This window comes from Crocodylus porosus, unplaced genomic scaffold (genome assembly GCF_001723895.1).
Source record: "Crocodylus porosus isolate Cpor-Errol unplaced genomic scaffold, CroPor_comp1, whole genome shotgun sequence".
Taxonomy (NCBI): Eukaryota; Metazoa; Chordata; order Crocodylia; family Crocodylidae; genus Crocodylus; species Crocodylus porosus.
This window is the reverse complement of record NW_017728918.1, coordinates 57,127,888-57,146,279: the sequence shown is the minus strand read 5'-3', so window position 1 is coordinate 57,146,279 and position 18,392 is coordinate 57,127,888. Positions and strand designations below refer to the sequence as shown.

General features: G+C 40.3%; 1 protein-coding gene across 15 annotated transcripts in view; it reads right to left on the bottom strand.

The window, feature by feature from the left end:
* Positions 1 to 18,392, bottom strand: part of RIMS1 (regulating synaptic membrane exocytosis 1) — a 344,875-nt gene that overhangs the window by 89,896 nt on the left and 236,587 nt on the right. For 12 of the 15 annotated variants that reach the window (XM_019537624.1, XM_019537619.1, XM_019537620.1 and 9 more), the window contains one exon: positions 17,614 to 17,780. The exons of 2 other annotated variants lie outside the window; for them this stretch is intronic. In XM_019537624.1, coding sequence (XP_019393169.1) covers positions 17,614 to 17,780 — 167 coding nt within the window. Of the gene's footprint in view, positions 1 to 10,286; positions 10,454 to 17,613; positions 17,781 to 18,392 lie in introns of those variants that run through there. One more of the 15 variants, XM_019537634.1, reaches the window with a different exon arrangement.

Genomic DNA, 18,392 nt, shown 5'->3' with positions numbered 1-18,392 from the left:
GTATCATCAGCAAACTTGGCCAGTCTGCTTCTGACTCCAATGTCCACATCATTAATGAAGATGTTGAACAATATAGGTCCAAGGACAGAGCCTTGAGGGACCCCACTGGGACCAGTCTGGCATGTGCTGAGTGCAGCATGTAGGTCAGATCTTGAGACCCAGGGTCAATACCAGGGGCCAGATGACAGGATTCCATGTGCTAGATCCATCCCACAGACCATATCTTTGACACCCTTGCTTTAGGACTTCCTGAGTCACAGTCTGTTTGATACAAGAAACATCTACCAAAAAATGACTAAGCTTGTCCTTCAAAGTGTAGAAAGCCTACATTTGACTGACAATGATCTGAACTAAGACAATTCAGCATTAAAAGAACAGTACTCTTTTTAAAAGACTATATGTAGAGACATTACTGGGAACTCAGCACAGCCTTCATATTTTTAGACTATGGTTCGTTCTGTTAAAGCATAGACTTTATGCTATGTATACGGCTGTTCATGTAAACAGGGCCTATGAGAGGAGGTATGGGGGCAGTGTTGTGCCAGGCTCAACAGGTCCCCTAGAATTATGAGAATTTTCTTTCTTAATAGGTATAAAAATATAATGAATAAAATAAAAACTGCAAGTAACAGTTGAACTAAAAAGCTGAAATATGATCTCTAGAAATGTACTGCAGAACTTATGAATACAGCTTAGAATTCCTCTATTTCCTGGTTCCAAAATAAGAAGCAAAAAAGCCCCTCTCTATCAGGATGTTCCAGGCCTCTACATTTCTCTCACGGGCCCTGAATATAATGGAACCAATGTTGCTTTCCTGATCCACCCAAACTCAAATCAAGTGCAGAAGCAACTCAATACTGAGCCCAATGCTGATACTGATGTTTTCACCTTTCAGTCATGCAACTCCCAATACTGTCATTAGGTGCATATGGTAAACACCTCAGACAAAACACTGAAAATTGAATTTGCATTTGAATATAACCATGGATTTGTTCCTCTTTCTGAGAGATGAGTATATGTGCTTTTGTTTGATGAATAACTTAACAACATGCATACGCACTCCCTTAACAGCTTATTACATTTTCTAATGTCTACAAGAACTTATAACGACATTACAACGGTTACTTATTTAAATTATTTCTGCATTAATAAAAGGAGAATAATAACTACACTCTCACTATCTGTGTATTATATTAGAGTCAATTTACAGATTTTTAATTACTTTCGTAATTGATGTGTACCAAATGGCTCACTTTCTTTCAACACAGTATTATACCTCATTAATTCTAACATGTTTAAAAGCCTTTGGGACATTATGTTTTCTCTGTCTGGCTCAAATTTAGATGTGGATGCTTCATGATACAATATTGCTGTTATACTAACTGAAGTACAGCACTAGAGTCCTATGAGAAGGTAGAAAACCAAAAGGCAAACTATGTCCAGATAAAGGTGCTGAATTAAAGCTGCACCTCACCAGATAAGTGTCTTTTGAAACTCAACAACTGAATTAAATAGCAAACCTCCTAGTGACTACAGTGATGTGGAACAAGGTTCACTGTTCACTATATATTTATATATTAAAACTATACAATAAATATGTGAAACAAAAGTGTAAAAAGGAACAAAAAACCGAACTGCAAAATTTGAGTCACCAAATACAAGATACCTAGGATGACCAAATATTATGAGCCTATGTTATAATATACTGAAACCCTTACAAGAGTAGTTCATGCCCTATTTTATTATTGTTGGTGCACATTCCTAGCAGCAGCACAGAGCACAGGCTGCAGATGCAGAAGAGGGCACCGTCTTTATGGGAGATCCCCCACTCTGTGTTTGCAGGTGTTTGTGGGGAAATCCCCTGAAGACATTCTTCTGCATGCTGCACGGGGATGCATCTGTAAGCAAAGAGCTGCCACTTGCAAACACATACCCCAAAGCCCTGAGTTTCCCCACTCACCCAGATACATCCCTAAAGGGGAAAGGAGGCACCTCCCAGAGCTTGAGGGGTCTGATATTGGCCAGGAATTCCTGGACTGTGCAGAACTGGTCCCCTTGATCCTGAGGAGCCCCTGCCCTGGGGAGGCTGGAGAGCCCCAGCATCTTCCCGCTGCCCAAGTTCTTCTTCCATCAGCAAACACATGTGGGCTACAATAAAGTGGCCCAATTTGTTACTACCTTCTGTCACAGCCGCAAATTTGAGCCTTACTGGTGCAACAGAAGGCATGGATATCTGTTTGCTTTCACACTGTGCCACAATAAACATTTTTTATGGGGGGCGTAAAATTGATGTCTGTTTCCACCTTGAACCCCTCCAACCTTTTGCCATCCATGTTGACTAAGGGGAGGACAGGTATCTGTTTTCTGACTGAGTGAACAGAAAGGTGAAGCATAAGTTCATTGATTCTTGCACATCCTGGGTTAGGGTTGTTATTCTGTGCTTAGGTGTGCATCATGAAACTATAAAAGTGTACACATGGTGCAAAGGGAGATAATTCAGAGCTTCAGCCTGATGAGAATCATCCCAACAAAAGAATGGATTCAAGCCTTGTGAATTCCCTTTAGATTGACTCGTAGGTTAGTACTATGCTATCCCTAGGCTGATTTGTATGAAGACAGAAGAAAAGATCTCTATTCATTACTAGTGAACTAGCAAGACTGTGGTAGTTGACTAGGGCATCTGAGAGGTTGACTCTGCATGAACATTTAGCTTGCCGATGTTTACATCTAGAAGATGCCCTCAAACTGGGTACTTTCCACTTAGCAATTGTCTTCCCCCTTAATCATGGCCAGACCCAAGTATTACTACTATTATTGTAGTTGTTGTTGTTATGAGGAAATGAAGAAACAGAATTAATGGAAGATTGTCTTGGCATACAGGCTTGCCAACCCAATGACGAGGGTTTTAAATTAATTTCACTGGGGGATGGAGACAAAGGCCCAGAGGTAAGTAAAGAGTCAGGGGTCCTGGATAAAAAATTAGTAAGAGGAAGCAATAATTGAAGCCTTTGTAATGTTATCAGGGAGAGGATAGGGCAGTCAGTTAGATACCTGAAGTGTTTCTACACTAATACTAGAAATATGGGGAACAAAAAAGAAGAACTTGTACAAGCAGAGAGTTATGATGCAATTGGGATTACAAAAACTGGAGAATGTGAAGGTGGAAGGTAACATGAGTGACAGTGGGCACATCTACACATGTATTAATGCGTCATAATTATGCACATTTAGTTTAGTACCTGTTATTACCTGGTGCAAAGGGAGATAATCCAGAGCCTCAGCCTGATGAGAAGCATCCCAACAAAAGAATGGATTCAAGCCTTGTGAATTATAACAGGTACTAAACGAAATGTGCTATAATCGGCGCTACTGTTCATTAGCACAAGCACGTGCTTTTGAAGTGACACTAATGCATAGTAGACTAATTCTACTGCACAATAGCAAGGCTTTTTTGTGCTGCGCTAAGATGCAGGAGAATAATCTACTGTGCCATTAGCATCTTATGTAGATGCACCCAGTGACCATAAAATGATAGAGTTTAAGATCCTAAGGGGAGGAAAGAAGGAGAGCAACAGAATGAAGACACTAGACTTCAGAAAAACACACTTTAAAACATTCAGGGAACTGGTAAATAGGATCCCTTGGGGGGCAAGTCTGAGGGTGAAAGGAATCCAGAAAGGCTGGCTATTCTTGAAGGAGGCCCTCTTGATAGCAGAGGAGCAAGCTATCTCGTTGTGACAGGAGAATGGGAAATGCAACAGAAAGCCAGCCTGACTAGGCAGCAATCTCTTCAATGAGTTGAAACTCAAAAATGAATCCTATACAAACTGAAAACTTGATCATAGTGCTAGAGAAGAGTATAAGAATATTACCTTGGTATGAAGAAATACAATTAAGAAGGCCAAGGCAGCTGGGAAAGGGCATAAAAGGCAGTAAAAAGGGATTCTACAAATATGTCAAAAGTAAAGTGAAGGCCAGAGAAATCAAAGGTCCCTTACCAAAGGCAATCTAGTTATGTATGATGCAGAGAAGACTGAAGTATTTCCACAAATACGTGGCAGCTATCAGATGAATGGGCTGTTGGCAGAAAATATAGGGAAGGAGATAAAAAGCCTAGAGTAAGAAAAGAATATGTTAGGGATTATTTAAAGAACCATAGGCGACTGGTAGGGTGTGCACAGGGATGCATGCGCTCCCCCTGATGGGGCCGGTGCCCCCCTTGATGGCTGACACCAACACTGTCGGCAGGTCACTGCCTCCTTGACAGGGCTGCCGCTGTTGGCAGCTTCTGCAGGTGCACCCCAGATTCAGGAGGCACCAGTCACTCATGTAGAGAACTAGATGATTTCAAATTGGCAGGACCAGATATGATGAACCACAGGGTAGTGAAGGAATTGGCTGACGTAAATTCAGAGCCATTAGCTCACCTCTTGAAGAACTTGTGGAGGTCAGGTGGAGTCCCAGACGAGTGAAAAGAGAAAATATAATGCCACCTTTAAGGGAGGAGGTACGACCCAGGGAACTATAGATCAATTGGCCTGACTGACATCTGAAAAGATCATAGAGCAGCTCCTAAAGGAATTTACTGAGAAGCAGCTAAAGGAGTACAAATTGATCTGGAACAGCCGACACAGATTCATCAAGAGCATGTCATGCCTAATCAACCTAATTTCTTTCTTTGATAAGATGACAGGCTCTGTGGATATGGGGAGCAGTGGATGTGATATACCTTGATTTTAGCAAATTTTCTGACATTGTTTGCCACAACATTCTCATTAGCAAGCTAAAGAAATACAGACTTGCTGAAAGTACGGTAAGGTGGATCTTCAGACTCAATGAAGTAGTCATCATTGGCTCAATTTATATTGGGAGGAGGTGTCAAATGTGTTCTGGATATGGTACTGTTCAGCATCATCAGTAATGATTTGGGTGATGGGACTGAGTGCACACTTAAACTTGTGGATGACACCAAGATGGGTGGAGTTCGGAGGACAGGGATGGGATCCAGAATGACCTGGATAGACTGGGAAAATGGTGCACAATCAATCAGATGAGATTCAACAAAGATGAGTGCTAAGTCCTCCACTTGGGAGGTAATAATGGCATGGACAAATACAGACTGGGGAATGACTGGGGGATGAGTTATTACCTGCTGATTCCCATGTTGTTGTCCTAGTAACCACAAGAAGAACATTAAAAAAGTATGCAACGCATTTTTGGTCACCCAGAAATGAATGACACTCATTCACTGGTGAGCAGATTTAATTTATATCATACATTACTGACTGGCATAAATGTACCTCTCTGAATCATGGCACTATCCTCCTTCTTAGTAAGTCCCTTGCAAATACTTGGCATCCCACACATCTACAGACATCCTTTCAGATCCTTCAAACCCATCACTAATGATAACTCTACTTAATGGCAGCTCCAGGTAGAGGACTTGCAGGATCAGACCCAAATAAAAAATACTGTAACTATGACAATGTGCACAATTCTAACTATAATAAACACATCCTTTTTGCTCTGATCAGTGCTTTCTGTCAACAGTCAATCATTGTCCAGTTAATAATAATTTTAAGTTATTGTGGCTCCATCCTTAGTCATTAATGTTTATCAATGATCTTATTTCAATTAAACCTTGAAGAATTCTTTTCTGCCTCATTACTGATGTCAGGAATGTCAAAATGTCTTTGGGCATTTTGAGTGTGTGGCAGTGTACATTTGGATGCCTGCCACTTTAAGGGCTAGGAGCAGGCAGCCGGCAAGCGCCTGATTAGGGCAGTCCTTTTAGGCCCAGACACATAGGCTGGAGCAGCAGTTTGCAGCTGAAGAGGCAACACCAGGCTGAGATGCTGCTCATGGAAAAACTTGGAAGTAAGGGCAGGATCTATGGGGATGATTAGGAGGCTCCTGGTCCTGGGCATGACCTAAAACTCCACCCTGCCAGGGAAGGGGGGTCTGGTGGGACTGTTTGTGGTGGGACAGCCCCCAAGAAATACCAGATCAGCTACTCCACTCAGTGAAAGTTGATCTGGAACAGCCGGAAGTTGCGTAGGGACACCTTAACCCCGCCCCCCCCACCTTATGGTGGATGATTGTGAGAGCAGTGTGGGCCAGGCACACCAACAAAGAGGCATCTGAGCCCATCAGGGATGTAAGTCCCTAGAGCCCCCCAAAATGGATAGTGTTGGTATGGCGGCCTACCTAGAGTAGGGTGGAAACAGGCACTTGAAGGACTATGTGTATATAGGGTGCAGATTAGGGCTGCTGCGGGTGTTTTGAAGGGCTGCACCAGGAGCATACTAAGTAGGGCTACAAGGGCAGCTTGAAGGGCAGTACATGAGCCAGCCCCATGAGCTGAGAGAAGAGTCAAGCTGCCCAGTGTGAGGCCAGGGACATATTCAGCCCAATGTCTGACATAAGGATAAGGACATATAGTGTAGGTGAACTTGCAGAATCCAAAGATGCTGCGCAGGCCTTACTGGACTGAGAGTAGCCACGTTTGATGGCCAAGAGGGATCACTCAAAGAACAGGGCAATTGACAGATGACCCAGAAATGGTCAGAGTGCAAGAGGCCCCTGTGAAAGTAGGGCAGAATGGTTGAGAGTGTGGAAGAGGTCAGACAGTAGACTGAATCTATCTGGCCTCAGACAGGAAAACATTATTCAATTTGTATGACATCTGTAAGGGGGGGAGGGGTGTACAGAGATGTGGATAGCACCCCGGCATATGGGTAGTGAATGGGTAGCCTCCTGCCTAATATATTATGATAACATTCAAGTCGTGGCAGGTGAGTTAGGGCAGACAGCCCACCCACTTGCCTAAGGCAATCTCAAGATCTAGCTGCGGGAAGGCCCCGTCACAGAGTGCCAAAAACATCTGGAATACAGATGTCCCTTGAACATATTAGGAATTATTAAAATATAAGATTGATGAATTGTGGCCTCCAGATCCTTCAGAACAAGCACTTTAAAATGGTAAATAGACCTGAAACTGCTAGACTGTGTTAAAGAAAGTAAAAATTGATCATATTTTTTTGATTATTTCATCTCCAAGTACAACAATAGATTAACAGGGTGGTTCTTGCTCATGAAACACTTGCAGAATTATGCCAGTCAGCCAAAAAGAAATAGAGTATGTTCTGTGAGATATCTAATAACTTCTAACTAACAACATTTTTCCTTTCATCCTTGTCTATTCCAGGATAATATTGGTTTACTTAAAATTTTGTTCAGAAGCAAAGACAATAAAGAATTATTATCTGACTTTAGTCTCCACACATACTGACTACATCAACAAGGATAAACCAAAAGCAGTTGAGGCACACTCCTTTTGTGTGCTTAAAGTAAGAAATCTGCAGATATATATCACCGATACCTCAGATAATCTCCTCCCTGTATAAGTTTACTTACGAATAGATGGTTTTATCATACTGTTCTTATAATGTTGGTCAAATTTATAACGAAAACCATTTTATATCATTGCACTTAAAAGTTATATAAGTTGAAATACCTTTTCTACTCTGTTAAGATCCTAACCAATGAATCCTCGAGACTGAATATTAATGCTATTTGCCACATATACTTTATTATCATTTTCCAAAAGCTAACTACAGCTATATTGCAAAAAATACATTAGAGCCCACTGCTTATCCTTTTCAGACATAACTTTCTGCTTGATGAAATGGAAAATTAAACCTCAGTATTAACTTGTTTGATCAACTCAAACTTGCTAACATCTTAAAATTTCCACAAGTGTTTTCACCATAAAAGTCAGACTACTTTTGTTTCCGTACTTTTTTCTTAACAACTTATATTTTATTTTATATGCTATGAGTATATAGTTACATATGAAATGCCTACAAACTTAAAATAATTATATATGATTATGAAAGAGAATGAACTTGAATAATCTTCTGAAGATGTGACTCTTAGGCCCCTGGCAGACGTTATATTTAAGACATGATTCATTTGCCAGTTATACTATAAATAGTAAATATTCCACATGTTCATGTAATTAATGACACACCAAATTGGAAAGTGGTCACAAAAATATTTCACAAAATACATAAACCATTTTGATAGCTGGCTTCCATTACCCCTTCAATTCAACATATTGCAGGGTAGCCCCACCATGCAGCCTGATGCCAGCAGCCTGGCAAAGCTTGCTTGACAGCTCCCTGCATGTTGGCAAGCTGACAGCAGCAAGGTACATCTCTGCATGGGACTTCCCCCTGCTGTTTTCAGGGTGCCTAGTTGAAGGGAGCCTATCACTTGGGTTGGCAGATGACCCTCAGAGCTCCCTGCAATCCAGCATCAGAACATGCCTTGTACCTCAGCCCCCATGGAAGCTGTGGGATAAGGCAAACACTGTGCCAGGCCAGGATGAGCTGTAGAACTTCCTCTGACCCAGCTGGTTGACTGTCTTCTCCCATAGCTCTCATGGCACTTGACACATCTCAGCCACAGGGATCCTAGATTTCAGAGAATTCCTGGATTTCATGGACACTAGGGCTGGAAGGGACCTTGAAAGATCACCAGGTCCAGCCCCCTGCCCAAGGAGCAGGAAGTCAGCTAGGGTCAAAGGATCCCACCAAGATAGGCATCCAACTGTTTCTTAAAAGTGTCCAGAATAGGTGGTTTTACTACTTCTGGGGGGGAGTTTATTCCAGGCCCTGGGGACAGTAAAGAATTTTTTCCTTATGTCCAGCCTAAAATGGTCTTCCAGGAGTTTGTGACCATTGGACCTTTTCTTCCCATGGGGTGCCCTGGTGAACAGTTGTTCTTCCAGTTCCTGATTCACACCCCTTATGCACTTATAGGCTGCCAAGTCACCCCTGACCCTATACTTTTCTAAGCTGAAGAGTCCCATGTCTCTCAGCTTCTACATAAGGCCTGCTCTCTTGTCCTCTAATCATGTGCATGGCTGTCCTCTGGACCCTCTCAAGCTTCTCCACACCCTGTCTGAATTTTGGAGCCCAGAACTGGACACAGTAGTCCAGCTGTGGTCTCACCAAGGCCGAGTAAAGTGGGAGGATGACTTTCTGGATCTTGCTTGAGATGCATCAGTAGATGCAAGCCAGAGTCTTGTTTGCTTTGCTGGCTGTGCCATTGCATTGGTAGCTCATGAAGTTCCCAAGTCCCAGGGTTCCCATGTACCAAGACCTTAAAAAACACAGGTGTTTAGCTGGACTGTACACAAGGCTTTTTGACATCCTGGTGCACAGGGCTCTAGGACTGGCCCCAGTGCAGACCTAGGGAAGAAAACACAATCTGATGATTGTTGGTCCCATCCTTGCAACTACAGTGGGTCATGCTAGGCTGTGGACACCTGGCTTTCAATTTGCTGGTGAACAGGAGTCTGGGCTGGAGAGACTGGGATATCATTCCTGATCCTAAAATCCTACATCCTGTCAAGCACATGTGATATTGCAGGAGGAGCAATTGGGATCAGGGATCAGATTCTATCACATCATTAAATGAATCAGTACCTGGGGGCCTATGGACGATGAGTCAGGAACTATGATGAAGGGTACTAGCAAAACCTCTGACCAAAGTTTTTGAAACATTAAAATTGTCCACAAGTGAAATTCTTATCAACAAATATGAGTTAATATGGAAAAACGTTTTTGAGATGAATCTAACCAAAATGTACTCTTTGCAACTTCAAGGAGAAATGGATTAGATCAGGACTGGTGGAGAGAAAAAAGTTAATAGTGTTTCTCTTTCAGTAAATGGGATGGGGAGATTGGAAAATATAATCTGAACTAGTGGAGTTCAGGCTGGCAACTGGACCCTACCTCCACCTGTTAGGGAAGGGACATAAATTCTGTCCCTGAAGCTGGCGCCCCTTTGACGTTTAAATTAGCAACTTTCTCCACCCTTCTGGGATTTATCCAGGACTGAGGGATTTCTTCTCTTATGTATCTGATCAAAATGACTAAATGGACTAAGAGAGGTCTCTTGTGTATGAAATGAACTCTATGTTAAAATTAATAAACAGGAATGCACATTGTATCCTTAAGATTAGGTTCCCTGGCTGCAAAACAAAAGAAGTTTCAACTCAAAGCAACCTTCAGTCACTGACAGACTTTCCTGATTGTATGAAAAAAAAATCCTAGAATTCCCCAGCAGGTAATCTACATTTTAATTCTGCTCTTTCATGTGATAAACAAGCTATGCATAGGAAAAAGGTCTTTAAAGCACCCAAGCCACTAAGATTTCAAAAACTATGAAGCAGCAGAATTAGGAAAGACAGATGAGGGCAGGAAGTTAACCTGTACCTCAAATCAGCAACAGAATGACATCTCCTTTTCTTGTCTTCAAGATTCAGTTTCTTTTCATTTTGCCTCGTCTTGCCATCTGATTCCCATGACATCTTTCCTTCTTTTTTGACATCATTTTTGCAGATCTCTAAGGACTTTGACCTTTCCATAGCCACAACATGCAGGCATGCAAAATTAAATGTAGACAGCTCAAATTGAAAATAATGGACCCCAGATGCTAACTCTAAATTCACCTGATGAAATGCTTTTCAACATTATATAAACAAGACTTTATGAGACAAAACATTTGAATGTAATCCACTGTAATCTACATCTGAAAAGAATTACAAGTTTAATTTTAAAAATATGTTATTTAATTTTATAAGACCTAAATCAGTATGGGTTAAAGAGAAAAATGATCCCAAAGTGCAGCATTCTAAAATATGAATATCTAAGTAGCAATGATTTGATCTTGTGAGATTTGCTCCTGACCAGTTCCATTGACTTTACTGGGCATATAAACACCAGGAACATTCACATTCATAAAGAACTAATCATTAGGGGTCCAGCACTTGAGGAGATGGCTGGGCTGACCCTGGGGCTGGCTGCCATTTTCATGGGCTGAGTGTGGTGGGCTCCCCCTATACCTCTGATTGGCGACAGGGCCCCAGCAGTCCCACTTCTCCCTGCAGATTGCCACAAGGCCTGAAACTGCAGCTTAATTATCCTGATTAAGCCCAGGGAAGCCATTAATCCATCCTTAATAGCCCATGGATTAACGGCTTCCCTGGGCTTAATCACTGTATTTGTAAACTATGGTTTTGAGCCATCTCCAAGTGGAGGCAGCCTCTGCGTCTCCTCTGCAGGCCCCACTATTCCCTCCAGCTTCCCATTATGCTCCAAGACTTGTCTTCTTGCTAGTAAGTTTTGTTGGAGTTTTTTGTTTGTTTGGGGGCGGTTTTTTGGGGGGGAGGGGAAGGGTTGTTTGCAGCAAACCCACCAAAACTTCAGAGCCTGCTTTTTTATTGTGAACTGCCTGAAGTCGTAGTTTTCATGAAAATCAGGCAATCATGATTTTGGTAGGTCCCTATTAATCATGGAAAGATGTTTGCATGCAAATAGTTTTTCTCACAATAAAGGTCCCATTAAAGTGAAAGTGTTCACTAACCTACAGAAAGTCAATTATATGTGCAAGTTCTTGCAGGATTTTGACCAAAGGATGAATGGGAGTAAAGAGATGTTAATTATGGACAAGGCTGCCAAATGCTGTTAATATGACTGTTACTGACCAATTTGTTACTCCTAAACTTTTGTTATCAACTTTTTTCCAACTACGCATAAACGTATTTTTAAAAGTGGTGTCATTGATTCAAATCTGTTTAATTTGATATAGATATATAAGTACCCTGGTAGCTCAGAATTTAGACCTAGGCACTTAAGAGGGGGGGAGAAATTAAAACAATTATTACAACAAGGTATTCTCACACAGATCTGATTCAACTTCAATTCTCTTCAATGGGCTAAAGCCTGAGCCTATTCAAACTGATCCAAAGCTCAGTGAAGTCAGTAGCAAAATTTACACTGACTTCAGTAAAGCCTGATCAGGTCCTGTAGGGTGGAAACAGGAAATGCAGGCTGTTTGCAAGATGTTATAGATTAATTTTTTTTCAAACAGAAAACACATCTTAACTAGTAAACAATAAATTATACATTGCCTATAATTTATGAATGTATATAATTCATACCTTTATATAACATATAATTAATAGAATTCACACCTTACATGGCTTTATTTGCGTACAGTATAGCTTCAGAAGCTTCAGAAGCCATCTCCTTCATCTGAACTAGGAAAGGACGCCATTAGTAAATTATCAAACCGATAATAATTAATACAGTACTATATGTTTATGTGGGTGCGCAGAAATTCGTATATATTTTTATACACATCTATATAGTGTTCTATTCAATCTATACATGCACATTCACAAGTATATGCATATTATATGCATGTAATATATATATATATAAAATATGTGTATTAGGTACAATCTATTTAAGTCAGGAAATGCATCTTATTTTTCAGGGATATAGCTTGTAGCCATGTTGGTTTAAAATGCAGAGGCAGACAAAAGTCTTGGGCTAGAGGTGATATCTTTTATTAGACCAACTAAATAGTAGCCAAAAAATTCTTTCTTTGTAAGCTTTTGGGTCCAAACACCTTTCTTCAGGCAGAGGAGAATTCAAAGATTGTAAAAGTTCTCCCAGGCGGAAAAGAAACTTCATCTTGCACATGGGAGGTAAAGGATGGTTTGGTTCCCCTGGGTTTCAATGGCCATTTGTAAAAAAGTTGCTCTGTGTATATGCAGATAATTTTTTTGCTACTATTTGGTTGGTTTAATGAAAGATATTACCCCTAGGCCAAGACTTTTGTCTGCCTGAAACATGGAAAATATTGTAATTAGCTGTTTGGAAATGTAAACTTCATTGCTAAATAGGAAATAAGCAAAATTCAACTCCCTGTCTAACATCTGACATGTTCAGGGAAGAAACTTGCTAGAGCTTGGTCTCTGCCTAATCTGGATATTCACAGAGCAGCTTTTTCCGCAAATGGATTTTGAGCCCAGGGGACCACCCCATCCTTTACATCCCCAAGATTCAGATTCAAATTATGCTCATGAACCTGCCCTATATTTCTTATTGCACCAAATGGACTAATCAACAGATTCTATTTTCCTTCTCCAATACCAAAAGGAGACACTGGAATTATAAGGTAAAACCAAGGTCCTGTTCATTATTTTGTTCCTCATTTAGAGCCAGATTCTGCTATTCTATTTTGACAAGGTCCCTTCCAGCCCTAAACTTCTGTGCATAGTTTCTTCCCAGTAGCTCAGTACTTAAAACTGGCTGTAAAAAGCATGGATTTAAAAAATGGAGTCTGCTGTGGAAAGACAAGCTTCTGGTAGTAACATGTTAATCTTCTTATGACTAAATCAGACTCTTCTGACATTACTATTAATAAACAGTTGTAATGGAGTTGATGTAGCTCTGATGGAATTACTTGGACAAGCAAGGTGGGGAAGACTTTTGGCTTTGTTTTGAAATGAAAATGCAAAGCATTGAAGATTTGTGTTCTGGTGTTGTATCAGTTGTACTGAAAAAAATGTCAATACTTGTGGACAAGCCCCACTTACAGGGTATATACAGACATTTGGGGAGTTTAGGAGGAAGGTAAATTGAGTTAAAAATGGCCACCCAAATTAGGGTGAGTCAGGATGGGGGGCTAGTAGGGGAGAATTTGGGGGACAAGTGGGAGTCTATAGGGGTACTTGGGTAATCAGGGGGTCTAGCAAGGTCCACAGGGGATTGGGAGAAAGTGGGGACTACAGGTGTAGGGAGGGTTGATGGGGTACGTTTTAGTGGCACTGGGGGGCTAGTAGAGTCTTTTGGGGGTAGGGAGGTTCAGGGACCAAGTGGGGCTTCTGGGGAGGCTTGGGAAGATTGCAGGTGCATTTGGCAGGATTGAAGACATTTTCCAAACCCACTAAACCCCCCACTGATTTCCTGAGCCCACCCTGCTGCCACCAACCTGCCTCTAATCCAGCAAACCTCTCCTGGGACAGGTTTTACCAGTTGTCACAAGTCCTGGAAGCCTAACTAAAGCAAGTCAGAGTTGGGGGAGGGGTGTACACATTGGGGGGCTATTTCTGCCAAAGACCAGGAGCCCCTTTCCCCCTCCCCCCACTACACAAACAACCCCTTCCCCAGCAAAGCAACCACCCACCCCTTCCCCAAGCCCAACTTACTTCCTCAGATCCCAGCACTGGCAAATGTGATAAAACTACTGCTGGGAGCAGCTTGCAGGATGTGGGGTTTGAGAGATTGAGATAGCTGGCTGGTCTGCAAGGGGGAATATTGCAAGCCAGCCAGCCCTCTTTTTAGGGGTGGTGCAAGAAGCCCAGGGGCTAAGAACAGCCCAGTGCTGGTTGGGGGGGGGTTAGAAATAATGCAGCCCCAGGGCTGGACCAATGATTAGGCTTTTCCAGCCCAAGGGTTGTGCTGGGAACTTACAGAAGTTCATTTGCATCCTGAACTTCAGTTCAGTCAGACCTGATCTGTTTTAGATGACCTCTGAGAGAGAGTTAAATTAGATTAATAGATTCATAGATATTAGGGTCGGAAAGGACCTCAGCAGATCACCGAGTCCCATCCCCTGCCTCAGGCAGGAAAGAGCGCTGGGGTCAGATGACCCCAGACAGGTGCTTGTCCAGTCTCCTCTTAAAGACCCCCGAAGTAGGGAAGAGCACCAACTCCCTTGGAAGCCCATTCCAAATTCTGGCAACCCTTACCATGAAGAAGTTTTTCCTGATGTCTAACCTGAATCTGGAAACTGCCAGTTTGTGGCTGTTATTTCTAGTTACTCCAAAGGGTGCCCTGGTAAACAGAGCATCGCCTATCTCTTGCTGTCCCCCCCGATTACTTTGTAGACAGACATATTGGGGAGGACACATGCATTTTTAAATTGATCTAACCGTCCTGTACTTCTGTATAGTTTACACTAAGGTAGACTTAACTAGGGATCTAAGTATGAGGACCGCACCTAGATGAACTAAATTAGATCGGTGGCCATTTTTTTACATGATGTAATCTCCTTCTAACCTCCCTGAATGTCTGTACCTAGCCACAGTGTAATAGGAACAACATTTATATTAAATTATGGTTAAAAAGAGCAATCCAGAATGTTTAAGGATACATAAATACCATACACACTTAAATATAAAAGACACCAAGAAATAATGGGTGAGTACACTGATTTTATGGTAAACTATGTAGATAAATCTGGCAATGTTTATTATATTTTATTTTGCAAAACTAAATGCTTCTATAAAAATACTTTGGGTTCTGAAGCATATTTACCTAGGATCAGAATCAGACAATGTATGCATTCTGCAGGGTTTTTTTTCTTTATGCCAAGTCAACAAAGCCTTTCACTTTATCAGCTCTTTAAAACGTTTCCATCTTTAAGTTCATTTCAACCATAAAATTTCTTTCTAAACTAACTGTAAAGTTTCAGTATCCTTAGGCCCTAGCATGAGTAAATTTTTCCTGTGAACGTAATAAGCAGTTACGTCTAGAGATTTCTTCATTTGCTAATAGATGCTGTGTAAGTTTTCACCTATTAAGAATATAGCTTAGTGCCTTATTGAAAAGTCACTGGGACAACTAAATCCGGATGTTATGAAAGTGTTTAACAATGAAACTGTCAACCATAGGTACTGCTATAGTAAGGAGGGCTGCAGCTTAGTTTTTTGGTTTGGATGGCACATCAGATGTGACAATTTTAGAATTTTTTAGGATTTTGTAGGATTTGCTTGTGTATTATCATAAGAACTCTTAATAAGGTTGTACAACCCCTTAGAAACAACATATAGCCAATCATGTCGTAAATGTAAAATTAGTAAGAAAAAATACTACCTTATAAAAGCTTAAGTGTCACACTTGGAAGGAGTCCACTGCCTTGGTCCAAATGCCACCTAGACCTTTCTTTTCCAGGTGTTGTATGCCTTTATATTTAAGCTACCTCAAGTGAATGCTAGTTAATGTGCCTAGGGAACTTTACTGGCAAAGCCAATAGCCACCTATGGATTTTCAGAAGCCTAAGGAGTTAGTTGGGAATTCTGTGGATCGAGTTTCTGAACTTAGGCACTTAAATTCCTCCTAAGATTTTTGTGGATCTGAGCATCAAGTCTCTCAGTCTATTCTTCTGAAGCAGTTCAGCTTTATATAAATCAAATTTGGCCAGAGAAAGACTGAGTATATTCTACAGTATTTATACTTAACTTGAGGCAAAAATTCAAGTTCTTCCTCTGCCACAAAGCAGAAACAGGATTTCCCAGACCCCAGCTGATGGAAATATTGACTCTTACAAAGCCTGAGTTTCTCTCATTCCACCTTGGACACCTGAAACCCTTTGTGACAAATCTGGGTCAAAATGTTTATGTGACAAATTTTATTTTGATGAATTTGTACTTTCCAACAGAAAAAAGTCAAAATCAGTTGTAATGGAGGGAACTTGGCAACTAGAAAACAACATTTTGCCAGGATCAAAGCCTCTCAGAGCAATAGAAACTGAAGAATTAGGCCCCAATCCAAAATATCACTTAAGCATGTGAATAGTATCATTTGAATTCTTTCCTAGATTATGACTTTACATTATCACCCTCAAATATAATTTTACCTAGTTGAAATAAAATATTTCTAATATATTCAGAATAGGATGATCTTTCTTTCCACAATAAATTTAACTCACCCAGCTGATGTAAAATCCCAGTTTTAAGTTCTGCTGAAGTAACTGATTATTGTGAAAGCAGAAACAGAACAGGAGTCTACACCTAATTTCCAGCGCTATTGGTAAGCATGGGTAGCATCATGTTGTGATATTAAGTGATAAGTTTCTAGTCTTTGATCATACTGACAGTTGTTTTTGGAAATGATAAGTTTAAAAGCTCTTAATTTAGCTACTCCTCTAAGACACCCACTTGGAAAAGCAGCTGTTGTTAGAGTTCAGTCCCAAGGGGGATGTAGTGACAGATTACAGGCCCATTTTGGCACTCATTGACACCCCTGGGAGTTGCTTCATTGCCTTTAATGAAGTATGATAGAACCATCTGTACACCTAAACACCACTGCCATTGAAAGTAAATTACTGTCAAGGAAGATAGAGATGTCTGGGCTACAAATAACAGAAATTAAATTGCTCTTGTAGCAATGGTGTATTTAAGAATCAATATGTTTTATAATTGTTTCACACACATAAATGGAACTGTATATTAAACTGCATTTTGTGCAAAGGCCAAGTTGGTTCACTGAAATTTAAGGTACTTTCAACTGCCTAGATGAAATTAAATTATTTATATACATATAAAACAAGAGTAGATCTTATATTAGGAAAGTAAGACAAACTCAGAAGATTTCAGTGCTTGGGTACCTGCTGCAAAGTTTTACTTTCATTATATTTTTCAAAGTGATTCATTGCAAGGATTGAGATGATACTGAAGTTCCTACAAGTTTGTACTGGTACAGACATTTGATGTTGCCCAGGCTACAAAGTTTGTGTTTACCTGTTTAAATAGCTAAATGCTATGGTGCAAAACATCTTCATTTTATAGAAAACTATGAATTAAAATTTCCGTGTGTGTGTGTGTCTGAGAGTGTATAGATAAATATTGTAAGTATTTACAGTGGTACAGTCAGCAAATTTAAGTTATTTCTAGTTGTATTTTTATTTTGCATTTCATTTATACAAACAAGAGGATAGCATATATTTAAATTAACATTGTAAACTCACCTGATTCTGCCCCTTGGGCGCTCAGATTGCTCTGACATAAAGCTTGTGCTGCTGAGGCGTGAGGCACTGCTGGTACGGGAAATGGCTGACACATCACTGACATCACTATCTGATGATTTGGCAGAGACGTTATCACAACTTCTGTACTGATCTGTTTGTATATTATACTAAAGATTAAAAAAAGAAAGCATAAGGATTCTTATCAAATAATAATGTGCACCAAGTCAACAAATCATTGATTGTGACAATTCTTGTTAACTCCTGCACTATCCAGAAAAGTTGCAATATTCTTAGGAAACTGCATATAGTTAAAATAATATCAGGGAACATGAAAATACTAGAGTTTATTTCAAGTACCTGTATAATATTTGGTGCTGACAGGAAAAACTAATGAGATGCATGGAACTTTAGAATTTTAATGTATTTGCTATTATGTGCACTAAACTGTGATTTTTATATAAATAAAATATTTTATTTACTTCTAGACATTTCTGTGGTTCTGTTGTGCAAGTAAGAGAATAGGATACATTTAAATTGGCACTGAAAACTCACCTGATAATATTTTATCACACTAAATAAAATGTTATTACAATAAACAAATATGTTATTACAATATTTTTATTAAAATAAAAATATTTTATTTACTTCTAGACATTTCTGTGGTTTGTGTGAACCTATTTGGAGCCTTTGTGAAGCTTCTGCATTTTTTAAAGTTTAGTACATAGGGACATAAAAAAAGAGGACCGTGGCCAGACAAATCTATCCTTGTTAATAATTAT